Here is a 24,559-nt window from a genome sequence, read left to right as displayed (position 1 = left end):
TACATGATACCAATAACATGATACAAACGATACATGATACCAATAACATCCGCGATACAATACACGATACATGATACCAATAACATCCGCGATACAATACCGCGATACATGATACCAACATTACTACGATACATGATACCAATAACATGATACAATACACGATACATGATACCAATAACATCACGATACATAATACATGATACCAATAACATATACGCGATACATGATGAATACAATACGATACATGATACCAATAACATCCGCGATACGTCGATACATGATACCAATAACATCGCGATACAATACGATACATGATACCAATAACATCACGATACAATACGATACATGATACCAATAACATCACGATACAATACACGATACATGATACCAATAACATCACGATACAGTACACGATACATGATACCAATAACATCACGATACAATACACGATACATGATACCAATAACATCACGATACGAGTCTGTGACGATCAATATATTGCAACCATTTGAGTCACGATATCTGTGTCACTGAAGAAAACAAAAACAATTCTCTGTTTCTTCACAACATGGAGAACAAAGGTCATAAAGTCTATGCACTGAACGTGGATGAGCATCTTTTAACGTGCTGTCGCTTTCTCCACCATTAAACTCCCTCTTCTTCTTTGTGCAGGTAACTTCCACCCCAAGTTTCCCCCTCATTCGTTTGAGCAGCGCCGCCGCGAGGAGACGTGATGTAGTGACACCCGGTGAGTGAAACTGTCATGGACTATTTACAGCGCCTTACTTTGTTAATTAACTTATCAATATTTACCGTAGCGTAGGGCGATAAGATATCACCAAATCGATCATTTGACCCACATTTATTATTTCAATCTTTTTTTAGGGAGTGAATAATGGGATGATCAACACTTATGTTTCGTGTCAGTGTTGCATTCATTGAATTGATTTATGTATAATAATAACTAGAGAAATCAATCAAAGACCAAAGATTCTCAGTTTCCCAGAATCTTCCTTGAATCAACAGCAACCATCAATCACAGCAACTCAGTGCATTCAGACATGTAGACGACCTGTTAGAGTTCAAACAGCATCAGAGTGACTTTGAACAGAGCATGACGACAGGACTGAAGTCTGCTGGGATTTTAACATAAAGAGTCAGAACAAAAGAGCGTTTATTCACCGCACTGGTTCAAAATGACAGTCCTGTACCTAATAAAGTGGTCAGTGAGTGTATATTCAGTGGTCATTACACGACTAAACAAAGACTGAAACATGTGACTGTATTTCCTGTTGAAGACAAAGTTGATATTAAAAACAAACACACAATATTTAAGGTTCCTTAACTGATGTGGAATTGCACTTTTATATAAAAATCACAGCAGCAGCAGAACCACATACAGTGTTCTTGTTGTTGTTGTTGTTGATTTGGTCACATTCTACACTCATTTACAGGAATAGTCCATGTTTTCTTTTTCTCTGAAGTGTGGTTTGTACGAGTCACTGACACATAATCACCACTGACTTCACCGTGTGCTGCACAGCGTGCCGCTGTCGCCAGGAAACAGCCTGAGATACAAGCCGATTGCCCTCGGCGACAACATGACACAAAGAAAACAGGTTTCAGCCACAAAGGCTCGCACAGTGAGAAATAGTCCACGATGTCACTGAGGAAATTAGTAAGTAAAAATATTACTATTTGACAACCTTTTCCCACTAGAAACTGAGCTTTATGTCACTGTGTCACCTTAAATCAGTGATTTTACGTCACAGGACACAGTGACACAGGAGTTGTGGATTCACTGCTGCCTCCATCAGGAAGTTTAACGTTGTTATTTTGTGACTTTCATGTTTGAGATTGACCTCAGTGAATCACACACTTACCTAACGTGGCAGCAGTAGATCAGCAGCTCCTGTGTTTTCTCTATGGACTTTGGTGCCGGAGATCATGGGTTTACAAACTTTGGTGGGTGTTCTAGTCAGAAAAACCTGTGTAATGTAAAGTGTCAAACACATAATTAATAATGAAGTTGTAGTTTTAATTAGACACTGACCTTTATTTTAGACAAGCTTTTTGTTAGTTGGTTAAATCAGGAAGACGTTGTGTAACTTCCCGAAAGACAAGGTCATGACCTGAAGTGGGCAGAACTACAAAGTTATCCAAATCAAATAGAACCTCTCTGTCACGATGAGAGCCTGTTTTACTGTTTACATTTAAATACGTGGGACATTTTTCATGAAAAATCTGCACCAATTATTACACCACTTGTTTTGTGTTGTCCCTCAATACTGATCTGTTTTTATTCTTTTATTTTGCTGCATGGGTCCTCTCATATAGAGTCACATGGTGGTGCAGTGGCCAGCTTTGTAGCTTCACAGCAAGAGGGTCACTGGTTCGGATCCTTCTTGAACCAGAGGGATCTCCAGCTTCCACTCTGGCATTGGGGATTGGGTAAATTGGATATTCTAAAACAGAAGTGTCAAACTTACGGCCCGTGGGCCACATGTGGCCACCCAATCAATTTTATGTGGTTCCACCACTTACTGTAAAATGCTAAGTTATTTCTGTCTGTTTTTTGTTATTTATAGATGAATTCATTATAATTTTAACCTCATACCATCCACCCCCTACTTTTTAACCCCCGGTTAATTCACTTGACCATCTGACCAGACTAGATGCTCATTGGCCCCAGGGTCACTTGTAGTCCCGCCCCCCCAGATATTCTATATCTAAACTATCTGAACTGTCTCATTAAGTCCATTTATTTCACTTTACTCAGCTTCCCCCAAAACCCCTTTAAACCTGTGTAGACTTTGATGCAGTATCAGGTCCACATGTAAGCAAATGTTTTGGAAGAAAGTAACAAAAATAAAACAGCATGAATTCTGTCTTTTCCCCCTCAGAATTCATGCTTTTCATACAGGTGATAAATCGCTGATTGGATCTTTAAAAGTCGAAAAAAAACCCACAAACAACAAGCAAATGTGAAGCTTTATAATCCGGTTTAATCTGAATCAGGCACCGCCCTCTCTCCTCCTCCAGTCGTTTGAAATCATCCTGATAGTGGAGTCTGGGCTCTGTCTCCGTTTGTCTCTGTCCGTCTGTCTGTCTGTCTCTGTCTGTCTGTCTGTCTGTCCCACTGAACTGTGCTCCCGCTGCTGCTGCTGCTGCTGCGCCACAAGTCAGAAGAACCGCTTCCCATCAACACGCACACAGGTTGCGGACATGGACTGATGAGCGCACGGATCCAACAGCAGAGGTAAGGAAACCAAAATGATCTTTATTTTTATTAAAGGAACAACAGACGCTTTGTAATCGGAACATTATGATATTATATAAACACAATATAATATTAGAATATTATATATAATATTATAATGATGTTTGCGCATCAGCTGAGACGCACAGTGTTTCACAAATTCAACAAACCGGTGCAGCACCAACTTTAACAGCCAATTAACACGCAATTAACGCTGTTACTTTAATGAACGTTCACTCCTGACGTGCGTCAACTTTTACGCAGCGTATTACGCATTTGAGTCCAAACTGCGCCGCTGTGCACATTTAGCGTCAACCTTCCACTCTCTGCATGTTGTTATTTCTGCACTTTTCGTCCGTGTGAACACGGTGCGAGGATCCGTTTACAGTTCCGGTGTGCAGCCAGCTGTGCAGCCAGCTGTGCACCGCTGTTTTGTCATTCACGAGCCCCGCGAAATATGGATCTGCGCAGAGGAGCCAGTGTTGTGTGGGAGAAGGTTCCTGACACAGTTACAGCCTCTGAGGCGGCGTGTTTTTCTCCCACGCTCCCGAGGGAACCGCAGTCCGCTGGAAACATCCACGCGCTCAGCATCAAAGTGCGCTCGTCTTCTCTCCGTGTGTGTGTGTGTGTGTGCGCGCGCGTGCCAGCAGCCTCGAGGACAAACATGTCTTAAAATATCTTTTGTGTATAAAACGTGTCCTGATTTTTTTTTTTTAAAACTAAACTACATTATTATTTATTTGAGAGTGAATATTATCACTTGTTAAAGAGACAGTTTACAAAAATGTGTAATTTTGTGACTGTGATTTGACATTTATGACATATTTTATAAGTTACACTCAGTTAAATAATCCACCGTTATAGATTTAAATGCAGAGGTCTCAAACTTGTGGCCAATATCAAGTTAAAATGTCCTTTTTTAATATTTATAGATTCATTTTACATCATAAAGCATCATAAAGAAACACTTTTATTTTGAAATTCTGCAAAATACTGCCACGAATATTGTATTTGCCATAATTCATGACTGAATATTGTGATATTGTCTTAATCTCATATTACACACTTTTCCAAACAAACATGTATTACTTTGGTAAGTTATGGGCTTTGTGATTTGCTGCAATTTTGATTTAAAAATGAACAGGTACTGAAGCAGAGTCAGGATGTTACATACACTCACTTTATTAGGTACACCAGGTCAACTACATGATCAAGACGAGCTGAAACTGAGCATTAGAATGAGAAAGAAAGCTGATTTAAGTGAGTGTAAACATGGTGTGAGTATTTCAGTAACAGCTCATCTACTGGGCTTTTTATACACAACCATGTCTCGTGTTTACGCCCAGTGTCAGCTGTCTGAGAGGAAATGCATCGCTGATGTCAGAGGTCAGAGGTCAGAGGAGAATGACCAAACTGGTCTGAGATGAGAGCAAAAGGCAACAAGAACTCATGATAAAAGCCCCGGTCACAGCCAGTGTATGAAGGAAAATGTTCATGAGAATGTTAAAGCAGATGTGTCTCTTCACCAGGAGTCCACTGTACCTAATAATGTGGCCAGTGAGTGCACAGTTGAATACACTGTCCAGTATGGACGAATGCTGCCTTTCCACGACACCGTTCTAGCACGTTTGTTTTTGTTTTTCCATTAGTGACAGTACCTGTTGTTGTTGTCGTCGTTGTCGTCGTTGTCGTTGTTGTTGTTGTTGTTGTTGGACTTAAAAAATGATATTCTCTAACATTTAGCAAAGGAAATGTCCATTCAATTGTTCACTATGTCTGGATTAGTGTCAGTGTGGTTTATTACGCTTTCATCCTTTTATATAAACTAATATAACCACATTATCTGATGTGACACATTATTATTATTATTATTATTGGCCTTCTGCAGTTATAGATGATGATGAGGACTGTCTGCGGTTACATGCTTCTTCTTCTTCTTCTTCTTCTTCTTCTTCTTCTTCTTCTTCTTCTTCTTCTTCTTCTTCTGCCAATTACGAGTCGCCAGCATGTTATTTCTTATGTGCATTCTTCATTTTACCTCCTGACCGTCTCCATCATTTCTCTGGGATTAGAATCAGCAGTGGCTGCGTGGATATAGTGGAATATTAGGCAATTTGACGATTAGTGTCTTACCCGGGGACACACAGTGGGACGCTGCAGTATGTTTGGACTGAACAAAGCTGCCTGTCTGTCTGACGGCGTGGAAAACAACTGAACATGTTAGACAGTTCTCTTGTCTCCATGAACACTGTCTGCCAACACACACACACACTCAGTGCGTCAGTGCAGTCCCATTTAGTTGTTTTCACTCGTACTCGATATCAAAGGCCATGGTTCACAAACTGTGGTACGTGTACCACAGGTGGTACGTGAGCGTCCTCTGGTGGTACTATGAGACATGTGATTCCTGCCTGGCTGTTTTTAATTATTCTGCCTAAACTGTTGGTGTCAAATTTAATCAACCAGCAACTTCACACTTGATCAATATTATCTAATTTGATAATTACCCGTTGACTTAATTATCAGATATGAATGTTTCTCTCAGTCTTCTGTGATTGAAAGAAAGTCAAGCATCGTAATGGTTTAGTCTGTTTCTGATAATAGAGCCACTGATTATTTTTTTAGTATTTTCATTATGATCTTAACGTCATATAAAAGTTAGTCTGACTGAAATGGAGCTAGTCTTAGTCTGACTAACTCATAGACAGATTACTCAGATTACTTAATGTATACGCTTAGTCGGACTGGAGTTGGACGAAACAAAGAGAACCGCTGCACGATCCATCTCGCTGTTCACTGTCTGTCTGTCTGTCTGTTCAGTGTTTGTGTGTCTGTGACGTAAAGGTCAACAGGAAACTGATTCAGTACGCACTAGCTCATAGAACGATACAGTGCCTCCCGTGGAGGCGGAGTCAGACATACACGGCCAATAAATCAATCAAGTTTCTCTTTATGAACTCTGCAAGTCGTACGATTGCCTGACAGTTAAACTGTGCATGTGTACACTGACCTTGTAAGGACCAGTAGTCCTCATGGAGACCAAAACCTGGTCCCAATGAGGCAGAACTTTATTTCTGAGGGACAGTTTATGAAGATATGAAGATTTATAAAGATTTAAATTATGGTGAATGGAAGACAATGAAGTGTCCTTAGAAAAATACCTGTGCAAACCTGTGTGTGTGTTGCTACCAGCTCGCTTGCTCTCTCTCTCTCACACGCACACGCACGTACACGCACGTACACGCACACACACACACGCGCATGCACGCACGTGCGCGCACACACACACACACACACACACACACACAGATTAATTGACTGCTAACTGCCTCCTTCTGCAGTTAAGTAACCTAATTGATTTTTTTTACCAAGTGGCTTTGTGTTCAGCATCTGTCTCTCTCTGTCTCTCTCTGTCTGTCTCTCTCTCTTCCTTTCATCTTCCTCTTTATTTCCCTCTGTTTTCAGTAGTGGGTTATATCAGGTCCATATTTCTTCTCGGCAATAAATAATTCAGGTAACAGGACAACACAGTGTGCTTTGCTCAAACTTGAATTACTCGTCTACCATCTGGAACGTCGGGGCTAAATAATACATACGTCCCTCAATACCGGGGTAAATACTAGTCGCTGACCAAAATGGCATTCAAGGTTCTGTATGTCGGAGTTTGTAATCTCTCAGATTTGTCTTTAGCCTGGAACAAAAGATAAGATGAATACATTAAAGATGAGTCTCCTGAAGAAAGTCGTCAACAAAGCCTCAAGTTTGGAAAGAAGAGAAAATATTCATTCAGTGAAAGTGAGGATTCAGCTCAACAGTCTCAATGATAGACCTTTTACTTCCAGGGTTGACAGAAGTCGTGTAAAGTGTAAAGACAATAAAACAGCGAGCGCAGGCTGTGAATGCTGCTGACGCTGTTATGCAAGAACAACACAAACAATCTCAATCTGTGGAGTTAAATAACAAAAAACATGGATTTAAAGTGATAGTTCTAGTTCTACAACATAAGAATATGTTGCTCACTCTGCCACACCAAAGCCCATAGAGAAACTCACATGGTTACAGTAGCTGCCAGTCTGCTGCTGCCTCATTTAATGAGCTTTTTGAAATGAATGAGTTTTTAAACACAGAAATCACAAAATAAGACGAATGAATGTACTGATGGAGTCAGTGTGGATCAACAGCTCCTGTGTGCTGTGATGTAAAATGACTGATTTTCTCTGTGGGCTTTGGTGAAGGCGAGACAACGGTTTAAATAAAGCCAGACAAACTTAATTCTCCAGATGGAAAATAGAATACGCAAAAGTTTTGTATCTTTTCTGCTTTTCTTCATTTATGGCAGAAGTATGTGGCAGCGTGACGGAGGGGTTTTTATGACAATCTCGTTTTCCCCCAGTATTTCTTTCCTTTATCCTTTTAAAGTCGTAGTGTAAAAGTCAATATTATATTTCTAAGGAGCTTCAAGGTCGGACGATTCGGCTGAAGCCAACATTTGGCAACCGTGATAGTCATAGTTGTCTCTCTTACTGAGGTTTTCAGAGAGTTTTCCAAGATACATGGAGATGAAGGAAAAATATAATTCTGTATCCAAGGTTTTCCAAATAGTTGCTCAACTTCTTTCCAGAAGGGTTTCAAACTGGGACACTCCACACCCCCTCCTGAAAGACAACTGTGAAACAACAACAGAGCATTTAGGGAAAAGAATGAAGAGGAAAATGTTGGTGTTGTCATGTAATCTTCAGCCACAACTAAATGTACAGTATATTTATACTGCAGTATAAATATATACTAACAGTCAAGATTATCATACAACTCTAACTCTGGCATTCTCTCTGATACTGAGCCATTTGTTTACATGTGTTATTTCCGCTGCACTCTGTTACGCTTGACATGATGATACATGTGTTGAAAAGTGTTGTGTAGAAGCGGTTGTGTTTACAGTCAGAGGTCAGAGTGTGACACTATAAGACTTAGCGTGTTAAGAGCAGACGGCGGCAGGGAGCCACATTTCTGCATCCGACCGTTTCCTTTACTTTACATTCACCGCACGAGTCAGACATATTTCCCTTTACGTCGAACCCTGCATCGTGTTCACCTACAGCTTCAGGACCACTTAGTCTCAGTGGGAGTCCCGTTGACTGCCCGAGTGCATACATGTGTATACATATGTATGCGTGAGTCTGGCTGTGCTGAGGACGAGCGCTGGCCTCTGAGAGTTTTCCTGTGACATGATATTTCGTCTGAACAGAGAGCGCTCAGATCACAGCGTGATGTCTCTGCAGGGAGCCTAAGTGCACTCACGCACGCACACGCACACGCACACACACACACGCACGCACGCCACACACACACACACACACACACGCTCACGCACGCACGCACACACGCACACCCACCAGCACACGCTCGTGTACTGGTGGGTGTTCATGTATGGAGCGTACGCCCCATACTGTCTGTGGTACTACTTACATACATGCTCTGTGTTCCTGTTATTGTCGTGTCTCACCCCCTCCAGACCAGACCAGACTGTTGAGTCTGTTCTTGTGCCTCGCTGTGTCTTTAGTAACGTTGTGTCTCTGCTGAGCTTTGTGGCGCCATTGTCTTCACAAGTGACTGAAGCTGCCGTTCTTTCTGTTTGTGTTGTTTTTGGCTCAGATGGAGGAAATACCTTTATTAGCAGATGTTATTGTTTCAAAGTTATTTATTTCTTATTTAACCAGGAGATTAAAATGCCAGCACATACAAGTCAGGGCACGGATAGTCTTTTTCAAGCATACAACATACTCCATACAGTGAAATATCGCAATAATATTTCGCTTTTGAGATGCGTGCGAGTATATCGCAATATAGGATTTTGTAAAAACTCAGTATTTTGCAGTATCGTGATTATATCGTATCGTGACTTATATATCGTGATATGGTATTGAGACTTAAATATTGTGATATATCATATCATGATTTAAAGATTGTGACTAAAATATTGCGATAGTATTGTTTCGTGACTTAAATATCATGATATCGTGATTATATCGTATCGGGACATAAATATTGTGATTGTATCTGTGACTTAAACATTATGATTACATCGTATCGTATCAAGATCAATAAAAGCATGAATTTAAGCAATCTGTTGGACAACATTTTAACACTGTATTCATCCTCATGTGGATCAGATTAGATTAGATTAGATTTTTAATTATTGATAGCAAAAAGAGGAGCAAAAGGGTCAGAGGTCAACAAGTCACAAGTGCAAAAAAGTAGGAAAATAAGCAATAAAATTAGACAAATATAAAGTATAAAAATACAAATGTTAAATGGAATAAGAATAAGAATAATAGAACAAGAATATAAAATATATTAAAATGTTACACTATTTTTTACAAAGTATACCTGTTATTATGGAAGTAAACCAACATAATTATTGCACATACTGTATGTCTTCTTCTCTCAATAATGGCTGCATTACCTATGTTAATTTTCAATATTTCAATATTCAAAAATGACTCTTAACAATAATCCATTAAGTTTAACACGATGACTGTTTTTTAACAACACAATTACCGCAGCCATCTGAACGTAAAATGCAACATTCTAAAATAAATATGATCATCAAACGTCTTTCTTTCCTCCACGACAGCGACATGACATCACAGAAACTTCACCCTCTGCTCACCAGCTCCTCTCGGCTGAGTTGACAGTCTGATTAGATTTTCTGGCTTCCTGCTGCATAACTTTGCATAATGATGAAGAGAAACTGATTTTCTTTTCAAACTGCTCTGATTCTCCGTGCTGCTTTTAAGATGTGGAGTTCATATGGACCGTGAGGACAAATGTGTGGTTGAGAAATAAAAATGTTTTAGCTCGGGGACAAAGGTTAATGTTAGCAGGAGCATTTTAGCAGTGTGGTTCAAGGTCAGGGTCAGGGACACTGACACAGCACACACACACACACACACACACTCAGAGAGCACAGACGTCCACCGAGGCTTAAACATTTACACACGGAATTTTTATATTTGAATCACCTGCATCTGTATAGAACTTTACCTGCTTATAGCTAGGCTACTACTATCTTACATAAACATTCTTTACATAAGATTCATCCTGATCTGTTGAGATGTAACTGGGATAAACACATCTAACCTTGTTAAACAGGTGTTAACCACGTTACATTTACAAGTGCAACCAAATCTGTAATCTGGATTAGATCCCTATGAAACGCAGTCTGATAGTAGAGTGTCTAATCCTGCATACACATACTGTATGCTCAGTTTTAGCATGTTACCATTATAAGAGATAGGAAATAAGAAAATGGAATTATTATTTTGTGACGTCGTCAGTGAATAGATTCTTGCTAAAAAATTATACTTATACAGAAAATTCTGTGTAAGTATAAGACTGATCCATGAAAAAGTGTATTGCTAACAGAATTACAGACGAGATTACAGATAAACCTACAACGATTAATAATTTCTATACGGGAACCCACTTTTTATAAATGTCAAACATTCAAGTTTCAAGAAACTGCCCTTCACCCTTCACCTGATGTAAACATTAAAAATGCTAAAATGCTCTTAAAAGTATAATAATCTAAGTATTCAGATTCAGCCTACACACTAATGTTACTGTGACAGTTATTACTGTATGTAATAACGCTGGTAAAATATCAATATCACTAAGACTAACATGTGTGAAAAATACGCGAGGCCAAAACTCAAAAATAAAAACATGACAGGAGGTAGCGACTAACCTACAGCCATATCTGTAACACCTAATATCATTTTCAGTTGGTAAACAAATCATTTTCCAACAGATGTTTTCTTTTAAAATAATCTCCTGTGTGTGCATACCCAGTGTTTATATGTAACATCTGTCACTAAACACACAAGACTTTTAACTATAATCTTAAAGCTTAAAGACCTAATTGTGACACTAAAATTCAGATTTTAGTCAGATTAAGACAATAATACGGTTTACTTAATGTCAAGTAAACACATAAATCCTTACTCAAATCCAGCTAGTCTTAGTCGGACTAACATAGCTGGATAATGCGATTCATAGTCTGATTACTCCTGCATGTGTACGCTTAGTCAGACTGGATTTATGGATATATATATACACATATATACCCATATATGTGTATATATGTGTATATATATATATATATATATATACATGTATATGTATATATATATATATATATACATACTTGATTAATCTGTGCATGTAAACGTACTGACTGAGAACACAAATACATGTAACCTACATGTATACCCTCCTCTGGGTGAAAATGTTTGTATTTTGAAATACTTTCATATATATTAGTCACTAAGAAAATCTTAAAATGTCACAATTTGAAAGCCATGGTTTGCAGGAACGACCAGACTTCTAATACACGTTCATGACCTTTTTCTTTTACACTCCTGTCTCCTCCTTCTGCATCATTTTGACAACCTGTTACATCAGCTCGTCTCGTAGGAATAGCAAGATTATCCTGGCTGCCATTCATCTTTTTCAGCTGTTCAATTATACATGCTACACAGTCTCCTGTCACACGTCTTCTGGCTTTCAGAGGAGAACCTGTTGTAGAGAACCACTTCGATCTCTGTGGAAAACCACGTGTCTTTAGATCTAGTGCTCTGTCACTCTGAGAATTCACTCGCCTCTGCTGAACCTTTGATGAAATGTGAGTACATTTTATAATCAGACCGTCGGTCTGTAGTGTGCAGGTGGGGGCTGTTTTGTGTGGTAAATAAATGTTCTCCTGAAATGTTCATTAAACTGCATTGATTTCCTGCAATTACTTTCTACAAGAGGTGGCTTAAATTGTTGCATTTAATTCTGGTTGTTTAGGAGAAACAAACGTTGATCAGCAGAACAGAGAAGAAGGAGAAGGAAAAACATGGCAGTGAAAATATCATTCACTGAATGTAGGCAGATTGAGTTTGACCAGCAATTACATCCAATTATTAACAAGCAAAAAAAGAATGTGAATTATGTGAAATTTACATCAAAACAGGTGAAGGTGGTGACTCACTGAACACATGACATGAAAAGTATAAAAATAAAGCTTCTTTTTTCTTTTTTTTTTAAAAAGGGACAAAGTCAAATAAGCAGCAGCAAATACATGAATAAGTGAACTAAATAAAGTTGAGGGTACTTGCATTGAAATGTATTTCAATAATAAGAGTGTAGTTTTTAGGGAGTGTGAGTTTGTCAGGTATTGTTTCTCATACCTGAGGTGTAGTTTTATTGTGAAGGGTAGACCGGAAGTGGCACAGTTGTTGTTGCCGGGAAGAAGGTTTGTTGTGATGTGGAATAAAAGTGAGTCGCTGTTGGCGTCAACACCGGCCATCCGTGTCCTTGGATTGTTTATTTACGTGCCCAGTATAGACGCCCTCATCTCGGTTACACAGTGTATTGTTTTAAGGCATTTGTCATAATGATAGCAGTTCTGCAGAGGTATAAAATACAAGTGACTCAGAATGTGCACCATCTGTGTGTGTGTGTGTGTGTGTGTGTGGTCAACAGAAAATACAGTGCAGAAGGCTTTCGTTGAATCACCACTGACGGGCTTACCCACGTCTTTTTAACTTCCCATAAATTGTTGTAGCTGCACAGTCTCTTCTTTTTGCAGGTTTATCCATTGTAGTTTAATTTGGATGAATTTGTGCGTTGAGTACACTGATCGTGTGTCATCATCACACTGTGATTGGATGATGACAGGTGTGGTGATCAGCACTGCTGCTGTCAGTGTTGTATCATCCTTCAGACGGGACAGTTGGTAACCCTAGTAGATAGCAACACTTAGCAACACACTAAAGCACCGCTAAATGCTAGCATGAGCATTAATTAGCTAAATTAGCTGTTACTATTACATTGCCATGGTGTTTGTTTGCAGCGCATTTAAAAACATGGAAAGATAAAAAATACCTAAAAACCTGCGTTCATTCTCTTATTTTAATGTAAAAGTTCTTCGGGTTCCTTTTATTTGTACGTTTCTAAGTCCAGGTTGCTTTTCTGAATAACTTCCCTGCTCTAAACACCTCACCTGTGTAGCCACTGTGTGGTTTTTTTCACACAGGCAATCACAATCAGAGTCTTTTGGGACTAAATCAGTCCATTGGGGACGAGAGGGAACCAGGAAACCAGCAGCAGTTATTGAGAACGGTGATGTAAGACACTGGGAGTGGAAAAAAAGCTGCCACCTCTGCTCCCTGGGACATGTTGTTTACCAGCGCTGGCTACGGCTCGCCCCCTTCTTCTCTACTTCCACTTTCAGCCCTCTTGTCTTTGCTCTTTCCCAAGTCCTGCTGCTGCTGATGCTGCTGCTGCTGCTGCTGCTGCTGCTGCTGCTGCTGAGGCTGAATCAGACATGGCTGCGTGGTCGAGTCACAATTTATTGAATTTATTTCTCCATACCAACCTGAAAGATAATCATTCATCAGTCATTGACAACGTTAAAACAGTGATAAACAGTGTTTATTTTCAGTTGCTTCCATTTGTTGTCCAGTTGTGCTTCTTGTAATTCTTTGTCTTATGTTCCAGTTCAACTGTTCTGTTGAGGGTTCCTTACGACCTGCTTTCTTGCCCGCAACCAACTTTAGATTAAATACATTAAGTACATCACACACTATGGGGATTTTGTAACCTAGTACTTGATGCAACTGTTTTCTCGCAGTAATCTCTTAAACATTTCTGTTTTCTTTTTAACTGTTTTCTGACTTATCTTTGGTTTAACTCCAAATTCATGAATTTTATATAATAAGTAAAGTGGTTGTCTTTGCTGTTTTACGTCTCTTTTCATTTGCTATGTTTGGCATCACATCGTTCACCTGGATTGTGCTTTTCCTTCAGATTATGTAAACTCCAGTGTTCCATCCATTCCTTTCTGCTTTTACAGATTTAACCTAAGCCACAAAAACAGCTGCACCAGCTGCGTTGTACAGCGTTGATTCTCAAACTCAAATGACCTGGTGGGTAACGGATTGTCTATTTCTCCTATTTATTCAAATTGATCATAAATAAAAGTATTGGTTTTGATAAAAAATGGTAAATAATTCACAGTAAAGAAAAAATATGAGGCAAAATTAATCTGGGAAAAACTCGGAATTAACTCATTCTAACTTGCATTTTGAAAGTGAGTGAAGATTGAGAATTCTGACATAGACAGTGTCGTGGAGTGTCTTACATTTTGCTTATTTCACTTTAAAGAGAAGCAGCAGATTGTATTTTTAGAGGTGGGTAAAGCGGAATAATTAATCAAATTCACTGGGGCTGAACGATTTTGAACAAATGTCTAATTGCGTTAACTTTACAGGAATTGCGATATCAAAGGGAATGGTAATAATTATTCTCAAAAGATATTTAAACTGATTACTGTGTGATATTTGTGCAAACAAAGGTGTTCTCTTCAGTCTGTAGAATAAGATGTGTAATAGATCAAGACAATAATTCATCGAAAGTCACATTTTGGCTTTATAACAAATATTGCGCCTCCTGCAGTTTGAAAATTGCCAGATTGTGATTATGATACAATTTCAATTGTGTGTCCTAACCCAGTCTTTGGATTTACCTGCTCCCTCAAAGAGAGGGCGCCCTCGAGTCACACTTCCCATCACAAGTGGAATAATATACAATCTAAAATCTGTCATACAGTGTAATTGACAATGTTTCATGGCTGCATGCACTCACAACAGTCCAACAAGAACGCAGTGCTGTACGTTCTTTTCCTTCTGTGGGAATATAACGCGCTGTCACTTCCACGTTTCCTTTGGAATTGAAAGGTGTTTTAACTCCACTTCCTACACACGCTGTCACCAAAGAGCTCCACATTACTCACTCCTACACTACAGCACCTGGGCCTTCATTAATCTCTACCTTGTAGTGTGGTTGCCATGGAAACGGGTGGGGGGGGAAAGAAATGACTCCCATCACTCCACTGAGTTGTGCAGAGGTTGTTGATAGTTTGACGGCGTTGATGAGTTGTGCTGTTTGGTTCCTGCACCCATGGCTCGGTTGTTTTTGATGCAGAGATGAGTTCGGGGGGTGGTGGGTGGAGCTGTGACTTTAATCATTCGATTGATTTCCCACCGGTGCAATCAGTAGGTGCCATCTAATCAATGCAGAGCTAACTGTGTTTTACACCCTGCCTTTAATCTTGCGGTCGTCTCTGAAACAGTGTTTTGTGTAACACCAGATGGATCCATGTAAGTGTGATTGGCCCCATGTCGAGTAGTTTCTTTTGTTCCGTATTATGTCATAAGGAAAGGGTAAAGGTGACATCTTCACTTCTGAGCCTCTGAGAATGATTGAAGGATCATCATTATCATCGGGGTCATTTAAGCTGTTTGAGGTGTGGTGGTTAGTGGGTGGAGTAGTGGCAAGAACTGTTGCCTCACAGCAAGAGGGTCAGACGGGGCATTTCCGAGTTGGCATGTTCTCTCTGGTTTCTCCTGTTTCCTCCACAGTCCAAAAAAACAACAAAAAACTGCCTGTAGTTTTTAATGATTGTTATTCTCTGTCATGTGTCACAACAGCCCTGTGAATGAAGCCGATGAATGAATGAGGTGTGGCTGTGTTACGTATTGAAACACTGACTGCCTGTCACATGGACGCTTGATTTCTCTGAAAACTAATCCTCGTTAAGTCTACAGTAACTTTACATTTTGTTTTTCTGCAAAACTGTCCAACTCTAAAAGTTCCAAACTAAACCAAACTCCATAGAGAAAATCAGTGATTTTACATCAGGCTACACAGGAATTATAGATCCACTAAGTTCTAATGAGTTGTTTTGTGACTTTGGTCATTTCAATTCGTTGTTCAGATTCCCCTCAGTGACGCAGACTTACAAAGCGAAGCAGTAGACGACCAGCAACGCCTGTGTCCCTGTGAGCTAAAAACACTGTTTTCTCAATGGACTTTGGTGCTGGAGAGTGAGCAGTTTACAAACGTCAGTGATAAACCTTTAAAGTGATTTAACTTTGAAATCTAAACAGATATTTGTTACGTTGCCCTAGTAAAGTTAGACGACTGTGAACAGGTTAAGACGGATAAATGCTCTTCTGCTGTATACGCACAGAAGCTCGGTCAGTCAGGTCTGATAGTTTTGCTTGACAGAGCCTGTCTTTAGATGAAGGACACAGAATACAAATAACATTAGGTTGTCAGTGTCTGCAGAGACCAAACAGAGCAACAACAGCAAGTGCCTATTTAATCACCCCTCACTAACGATCCCATCACCTCATCAGCTGCCGATACAGATACTGGTGTGAATGAACTAAAACCCGACACCAGCACTCAATAAATATTGCCCCCTTAAATAAATCATGTGGCCCGCTCCAGCTGGCAGAGGCGAGACTGCGACCACTTTTGTGTAAGTTGCTGAACGTGTTGTTTTTCACTGATCCACTGAGAGGGCGGCTGACGGCATGTGGGTCTGATTACTGAGCGCCATTCCCCCGAGCCCCGGTGCCTCGGCAGCCTGTCGCTCCGACAGCTTGTGTGCAGGTCTCAGGCTGCGGCGGAGCCAGAATGTTATCAGGGATTCTGATAGACAACAGATTGGAGACTGGATTGATGCATAATGAAGCACCTGCTCAATCTGCAGATGCTGGGACACGACACGCATGCATATGGAATAGATATGACAGACGGATGGATGGATGGATGGATGGATAGATAGATAGATAGATAGATAGATAGATGTGACGTGCTCAGAGGGAGAATCATGTATTTTGATTCTCTTCTCCTCAGCTCATTGCTCATCTGTCTGCTCTGTGTTCCTCTCTCTCCCCAGCGCTGCCATCAAGCTGTTGCTCATCCCTGCATCATGGAGGTTCAGCCTGGTGCATCATGGGAGCTCATCAACGGCATGACAGATACAATATATAGGGACTGAGAGGTCGTCATGGAGACAAGCCCAGCCACCACTGACTGGGTCGGGACGGTGGGCAGCCTGGAGGGACTAGACCTCCAGGATCATGGAGGAGGAGGCTCGTCCAGCACTGTGACGTCCTGGCACATGCCGTACTCGCTGGGCTTCCAGGTGTCACTCACAGCGTTCCTCATGCTGGAGCTGGTGCTGGGCTTCAGCAGCAACCTGACCGTGCTGGTCCTCTACTGCTCTCAGTCCAACTTGGTGGACTCTGTGAGTAACATGGTAACGGTCAACCTGCACGTGTTGGACGTGGCGGTGTGCGCGCTGTGTCTGCCCCTCACGCTGGTCATAGTGCTGCTGCCTCCGGGACCAAACCTGGCCCTGCTCTGCTGCTTCCACGAAGCCTGCGTCACCTTTGCCAGCATCGCCACAGCCATCAACATCCTGGTCATCACCTTGGACCGGTATGACATCTCGGTGCGGCCGGCAAACCGGCTGCTGACCACGCGCAGAGCGGCGCTGCTCCTGGCCGCTGTTTGGATCACCTCAATCGCCGTGTTTTTCATCCCATTCTTGGAGGTGGAGTGGTACGAGGGGGAGGGACCAGAGGAGAAAGGGCCGGTGACCCCACTGTCTTTGTCCTCCTCACATGGCCTCAGTGCCACAGTGGTGCCAGCGGCGTGGCGTAACCGGACGCTGCTGTGTCTTGGCGGGCAGGGCTATCACACAAGCCTGAGTATGTATTACCATCTCGTCCTGCAGGTGCCCATCTTCTTTACCACCGTGGCAGTCATGCTCTTCACCTACTCCAGAATCCTGAGGGCTTTAAACATCCGCATCGGCTCGCACATGAAGAAGAGCCAGCGGTTCCGCGGCTCGTCCTGCAGCGGGCGCCACAAGAGACAGAAAAAGAAGAAGAAGGCGGGGCTCAGAGTGATCGATGGCGGCGAGGGAGCAGGGGATCAGAACAACACAGATGGTACAAAACAGCTGAGCCACCCTCCCCTCATTCCCTCCCCCTCACCGACGCCCACAGCTACCTCCCCTCCTGCCCTCTCTTCATCAGCACCGCTGGTCATCTCTGCCGCCACGCCCATGCCGCCCTCCATGGGTGTTCAGGCCTCTGTGTCGGCCATCATTGCCCTGAGGAGGGCAGTGCGGCGACACCGGGATCGGCGCGAGCGTCAGAGGCGGGTATTCAAGATGTCCCTCATCATCATCACCACCTTCCTGGCTTGTTGGGCTCCCCTCTCTGTGACCAACGTGCTCATTCTCGGCATTGGCCCCAACGACGCCCTGATCAGCCTGCGCCTCTGGTTTCTCGCTCTAGCTTATGGCACCACGGTCTCACACCCGCTGCTCTACGCCTTCACGCGACAGAAGCTGCGGCGCGCCCTCCGTGCCAAGGTTAAGAAGAGGGTGGTGTCCCTACTCCAAGTCGACCCCTCACCAGGGGGCACTGTCATACACAACTCCTGGGTGGAGAACAGAAAAACCAGCCGGCAGGTGCGGCTGGAAGCCAGCGATGGCACTGACCGTTGCCAGGCAGAGGCCCTGTGAGACTTGACTCCATTTCCTACTGTAACTTGTTTCATTAAGAAACTTGCTGGTGCGTGAAACTGTTGTACGAAATGTGAAAAACACATTTCTACCTCTGGGAGATGTTCTAATAATTGAAGCACCAGCAGCAGGCCCATGTTAAACACCTCGGCTATCGCCTCAGGCAGCTGTTGCTGTGGACACAGTTGCGTGCCGAGTCTTTGGCGCTGAGGCAAACCATTCAACAACAAACACACAAGTGTATATAGTTTGGTCAAGTCCTGAAGTCTGTTTACATTTGGAGCCGTGTCAGAGCGGCCGCTTACATAACTGCTCCAGAGAACGTGCTTCAGCAGCGGATGATCTGATCTGCCTCGCGCTCAAAGGCAGCTCGCAAAAAATGTCCACCCACTTCAGATACAGAAAAACTCTGTGAATGTACGTCTCTGCCTTAACTCTGCGTGGAACAGCCACCGCCACTCGATCCACAGAGAGCAGGCGAGGCGCACGTCTGAGTACGACTATAATGTGAATTTTATCACACAATCACATGTTAACAGTGTTTATATAAATGCAACTCTCTACTGATCCCAGATTTGTAACAAATGGTTCAATATCTTGTTGTTTTTACATTTTTTCAATCTTCCGTCGACAAAACATGCACACTGCCACACTGTCCACAAGCCTTAAAGGCATAGTTCACGTTTCCTGAAGAGCAGTCATGTGATCTACAGAATAACCACTGACACGGACGCTCACTTTTAGCCACTTTACAAAAGTCTTACCTGTTAAAATCTGTTTTTCCAATGTGGAAGAGAAGTTTACAGTCACACTGTAAAACCCTCACCCTCCTGCACCAAAGTCCATAGAGAAAATGAATGAGTTTACATCACTGCACACAGGAGTTGATTGTCTACTTCTGCCTCCACCCGTAAGTTCAAATATGCTATTGTGTGACTCCGGTGTTTGAGATCCTTTATTCAGGTTCATATAATTGACACAAACTTATCAAACGAGGCAGCAGTTGACCAGCAGCTCCTGAGTTCTCATGAGCTAAAAGTGCTGATTTTCTCTATGGGCTTTGGTGCAAGAGAGTGAGCAGTTTAAGAACTTGAGTTTTTCACTGGAAAAGTCTGTGTAATGGTGAAAAGAGTGGGATATAATATTAAATATTATAGACTGAAGTAGGTGTACATTTTAATAGATGGGTCTTTTGTTAAGTGGCTTTAAAAAAAAGGAACTAAAGCAGCCATTTTCTTCAGCCTCGGTCAAGTCAGTGCTGTGATGATGGATCACCACGGTGCCACCACACTTCAAAAATGCTTCGCTAGTATTTATTGCAGATCTGTTGTGTATTTTCCGGCTCAGTTCTCAGTTCTCATTCCCTTTTAATTGAACATCCAAGTACATGATGTAAATATTAGTCAGATTTGATATTAACATAATGTGCAGTCTACCTGCTCTGTTTGTGATTATACACTGACTTTTTAAAAAAATTGTTATTAGATGCTCACAGTGGCTTGTGTCTGTCACCTCCCAGACTCCCTTTTGCCTCCTCATGGACGACTCAGCCACAGTGTAGCGGCGAGAGAGAGGGAGAGGGAGAGGAGAGAGGAGAGGGAGGGAGGAGAGAGAGAGGGAGAGAGAGAGGAGGAGGGAGGGGAGGGAGGGAGGGAGGGAGGGAGAGGGAGAGAGAGAGAGAGAGAGGGAGAGGGAGAGGGGGAGGGGGAGGGAGAGGGAGAGAGAGAGGGAGAGAGAGGGAGTGAGAGCAGTGACAGGTTGGTGAGATGATTAGTAGGTCTATATTGTGTTTGCTGTTGACCTCGTACATTTGTGTGTGTGTGTGTGTGTTCACTGCTGTAATGTTGCGCACACACACACACACACACACACACACACACACACACTCACACTCACACACTCTGGGGCTCAGTTCAGAGGCCATGTGATTCGTTTCACACTCTTAATGCAATCCTGAATGTAAAACACATGACCCACATGCACACACACACACTTTTAAGGTCTAAACTTGGGGGTATCCAAACTTCTTTTTTCCGCCCCTGGCCGTAAATAATACATTACAAAACAGATTTTGTACTCATTTGAAGGGCCTTGATTGGACTTTGGACATGCCTGGTCTAAACAAATCCCAAACTTTAATCATAACCAGTTAATCCCTAACCTTAACCTAAACTAACTTCGGGTCCTCAGAAATGAGCTTCTGCCTCATTTAGATCCAGGTTTAAGGTTCTCATGATCAGATTTTATGCCAGAAAATGTCCTAAAAAGGTAACAAATCCAAGCGCGCACACACACACACATGTAAATGTAATATGGACACCAACGATATGCTATCTTTACGAGTTCTGTCATGGTGTTTTGTTTTTATGTGAATGTATCACCATGAAAAGATGAATTCTATTAATAAATATGAATTATTGAGGTCTACATTTGCTGCTTTATTTTCTGACCTACGAGTCCATGCACACTGAGAACAGGACTAACGGTTGAGTTATTGTTCTGAAAAAAAAAAACTACAACCCAGAGCTGTCTCGGGTCAAAGGTCAAAAAACCTGGTGAACCCCTGACCTGAGAGATCAATGTACAGCTCTGTTCATACACTTCATACGATCATCGCTGCCGTACGTAGACACATGCGTTTGGAGTTTCTTTATTTATTCTTTATTTAAAGACCGTGGTCTTTCATGTCAACACTATTTCATTTTTTTATGTTCAGATTTTGCAGCGTTTCTTTCTCTCAAATGTAACACGGTTTTATGCAGATTTGATTTCATCTCCTGTTCAAAACTGTCTGTCTGGAGCCAGACTAAAGCCCATTTCACTAAAGGTGTAGGGGAGGCTGGTGGATAAGGGAAAGTTTTTTTAAAATATGACCATGTGACCAAATAATAATATGCCACATTTTATATTATTATTTATTTATTATTTATAATCATTCAGATTGTCAAATCATATCCTCCATATTCTGAAAACCAATCAGATCACAGCCTCTATGTTGGATCGAAAAACACACTGCTTCTTTGTCTCCAGTCATTTCAACAGTTAAACTTAAACTTCTGTTCCTGTATGATTGGAAAAAATACAAAATTGAGAATCGTTAGAGATTACGTGTCATTTAACAGGTGTGACCAAATACTTTTGTCTATAAAATGTATTAGTTAGCAACACAACTATAATTGCATTGATGTGGAAATCCTGAATATAAAAAGTACACATGTATTTAATTTGGTTTATTGGAAAACAAACAAACAAAAAACGACTTTGATTCAGTGGATGCATCCATCCATGTTCAGTGTGGGTGCTGCTGATCACTTACCTGGCAGAGCTCCTCTGGACCTCACCACCACAGATCGATATCTGTGTGGAAACTCTCCGTGGGCTGTGTGAAGCGTGGGCAGGACGCTCTCCAGACCTCTGCAGTGCACGAGGAGGAAGGTCGTTCATGTGGGATGAAGCCTGTAGGCCACAGTCATTCAGCAGCACTTACATCAGTGACTGCAGTGACTGCCTTTGTTATGTGATTTCCATATTTTAATACAACTTCTGGTTCAGGAGAAAAAAAGGTTGGAGACCCCCCTGTCCTAACATGACTTTGCCACTAACTACATCCCTGGCAGCCAGACACAGACCTGTACTGACTTTTGTCTTTTGCTTGTCTCATATCGTGAAAACAATGTTGTGAAAAATATATTTATTATATAACTGGGTTGTATGGACATAATATTTAATTGCAGCCCATAATTCCTGTGTGTAAATGTTACAAAATAGAAAATATAGTGTTTTGAATTTAAACTTGTAATTTTTCACAGCACATAATTGTCAACATGAAATATTAGTATAAAAACAGGTTTTTATCACTATTATTAACCTATAGATTAAAAACGACTCTAAACGCTGTTGTGTACCAGAAGGTGAATTAAAATACAAATATTTTGCCCACCCACATATGTAGCTCACGGGCGACCTCTAACGGCTGTATAGCATATTGGCTTCAGTGCTCCTTCCAGGCCGAAATAGCTCAGTTGGGAGAGCGTTAGACTGAAGATCTAAAGGTCCCTGGTTCGATCCCGGGTTTCGGCAGTGGCAAACGTCGTATTTTTTTCATTCAACATGTTATTTATTATATTCTATGCACAAGAGTCCCGTTATATATGTATATGTATATATATATATATATATATATATATATATGTATATGAAAATCAAGAGTACTTAGGAAGTGACCTCAGCCTTTGCTTTATTTTTTTTAATGTGGACATGATGTTTAAATGTGAGTTTACTTTCTTTGTCTTTCTGTGTTGGTGCATGTTTTGCTGTTTTCACATTAGACCTTTTGTCTGTTTGAATGTAACACATCAGCTTATTTTTTTCTCGTCTTAATTTGTCTACAAACAATGACCTTAGTGTGTTCTATACCTGAGGCTATAGCACCCTCTAGTGGAAAAAAAAGGTGAACATGATTAAACATGATTAAAATATGTTTACGATATGCTGCTCAAAATTGAACTACATCTTTATTAAAAACACAAATTGTTCACTTTATGCATCCAAAAGTACCCTCTTGTGGAGGGAAGAAAAAGCACAGACAAAAAGGCAAACTGACCGTGTTTAAAAATAATAATTAATTAACGTAATAACCGTTTAAATATAAGTTTTTAAAAATTGAATTAACGTCTTGACTGGAGATTCGAGTTTCTGGAAACATGAACATATAACCAACTGTTAATGTATTGGGATGTTAACAGTGTGTTACGAGGATTGTATCCGCGCCGAAATAGCTCAGTTGGGAGAGCGTCAGACTGAAGATCTGAAGGTCCCTGGTTCAATCCCGGGTTTCGGCAGGTTTTTGAAAAATAAAATAATTTACACAAACGAAAAGGTTCATGTACTTGTAATGATGCATTTACGTTTGATTCTAAATATAAACATATACTTCTACTTTAAATCTGATTAGTACATAGTTTGGTTTGTTGTCTAAAATTGGGAAAAAATTTCATAGTTTAGTATGTCGTCCAAAATTGGTCAAAAATGTCATAGTTCAGTATGTCGTCCAAAATTTGATCTAAACGTCACACTTTAGTATTTTGTCAAAAATTTGACAAAAATGTCATAGTTTAGTATGTCGTCCAAAATTTGACAAAAGTGTCATAGTTTACTATGTTGAACAAAATTTGACAAAAACGTCATAGTTTAGTATGATGTCCAAAATTTGATCAAAACGTCATAGTTTAGTATGTCGTCCAAAATTGGTCAAAATGTCATAGTTTAGTATGTCGTCCAAAATGAGACAAAATCATGGTTTACTAAGTCGACCAAAATTGGACAAAAATGTCATAGTTAAGTATGTTGTCCAAAATTTGATAAAAATGTCATAGTTTAGTATGTCGTCCAAAACTTGACAAAAATGTCATAGTTTAGTATGATGTCCAAAATTTGATCAAAACGTCATAGTTTAGTATGTCCAAAATTGGTCAAAATGTCATAGTTTAGTATGTCGTCCAAAATTTGACAAAAATGCCATAGTTTACTATGTCGAACAAAATTTGACAAAAAAGTCATAGTTTAGTATGTCGTCCAAAATGAGACAAAAATGTCATAGTTTAGAATGTCGTCCAAAATTTGACAAAAGTGTTATAGTTTACTATGTCGAACAAAATTTGACAAAAACGTCATAGTTAAGTATGTTGTCCAAATTTTTTCAAAAACGTCATAGTTTAGTATGTTGTCCAAAAAGTCACCAAAATGTCATAGCGTTTAGTATATGTTGTCCAAAATTTGAAAAAAAACGCCATGCTTAGTATAAGTCCAAAAAGTCACCTCAAAATGTAAGTCATAGTTTAGTAAGTATGTTGTCCAAATGTTGA

The 24,559-nt window shown here is 40.9% G+C and overlaps 1 protein-coding gene and 2 non-coding genes across 7 annotated transcripts; all 3 read left to right on the top strand.

The window, feature by feature from the left end:
* Positions 1 to 1,607: 1,607 nt before the first annotated feature.
* Positions 1,608 to 19,262, top strand: LOC122768186 (G-protein coupled receptor 22-like). Of its 5 annotated transcripts, XM_044023994.1 has the most exons (4): positions 1,608 to 1,678; positions 2,338 to 2,451; positions 3,183 to 3,259; positions 17,055 to 19,262. In XM_044023994.1, the coding sequence occupies exon 4, from the start codon at positions 17,166 to 17,168 to the stop codon at positions 18,693 to 18,695; it is 1,530 nt and encodes a 509-aa protein (XP_043879929.1). In that variant the 5' UTR covers positions 1,608 to 1,678; positions 2,338 to 2,451; positions 3,183 to 3,259; positions 17,055 to 17,165; the 3' UTR covers positions 18,696 to 19,262. The 5 variants fall into 5 exon arrangements, with proteins under 5 accessions (XP_043879929.1, XP_043879930.1, XP_043879931.1 ...); XM_044023995.1 differs by lacking the exon at positions 2,338 to 2,451 and having other exon boundaries at positions 1,636 to 1,678; XM_044023996.1 differs by lacking the exons at positions 1,608 to 1,678; positions 2,338 to 2,451 and adding an exon at positions 14,160 to 14,232 and having other exon boundaries at positions 3,125 to 3,259.
* A 3,440-nt stretch (positions 19,263 to 22,702) lies between these two features.
* On the top strand, positions 22,703 to 22,775 carry trnaf-gaa. The gene has a single exon. It is a non-coding gene; the product is annotated as a tRNA-Phe (tRNA).
* Positions 22,776 to 23,463: 688 nt separating this feature from the next.
* On the top strand, positions 23,464 to 23,536 carry trnaf-gaa. The gene has a single exon. It is a non-coding gene; the product is annotated as a tRNA-Phe (tRNA).
* The last annotated feature ends 1,023 nt before the right edge of the window (positions 23,537 to 24,559 follow it).

Source organism: Solea senegalensis, linkage group LG4 (genome assembly GCF_019176455.1).
Source record: "Solea senegalensis isolate Sse05_10M linkage group LG4, IFAPA_SoseM_1, whole genome shotgun sequence".
Classification (NCBI taxonomy): domain Eukaryota; kingdom Metazoa; phylum Chordata; class Actinopteri; order Pleuronectiformes; family Soleidae; genus Solea; species Solea senegalensis.
Note: the sequence above shows the minus strand (reverse complement) of the source record. Positions and strands in the feature narration are given on the sequence as shown.

What these genes read in the sequence shown, in the direction of transcription:
- LOC122768186 (XM_044023994.1), top strand. Translation starts at nt 17,166, where the DNA reads ATGGAGACAAGCCCAGCCACCACTGACTGGGTCGGGACGGTGGGCAGC.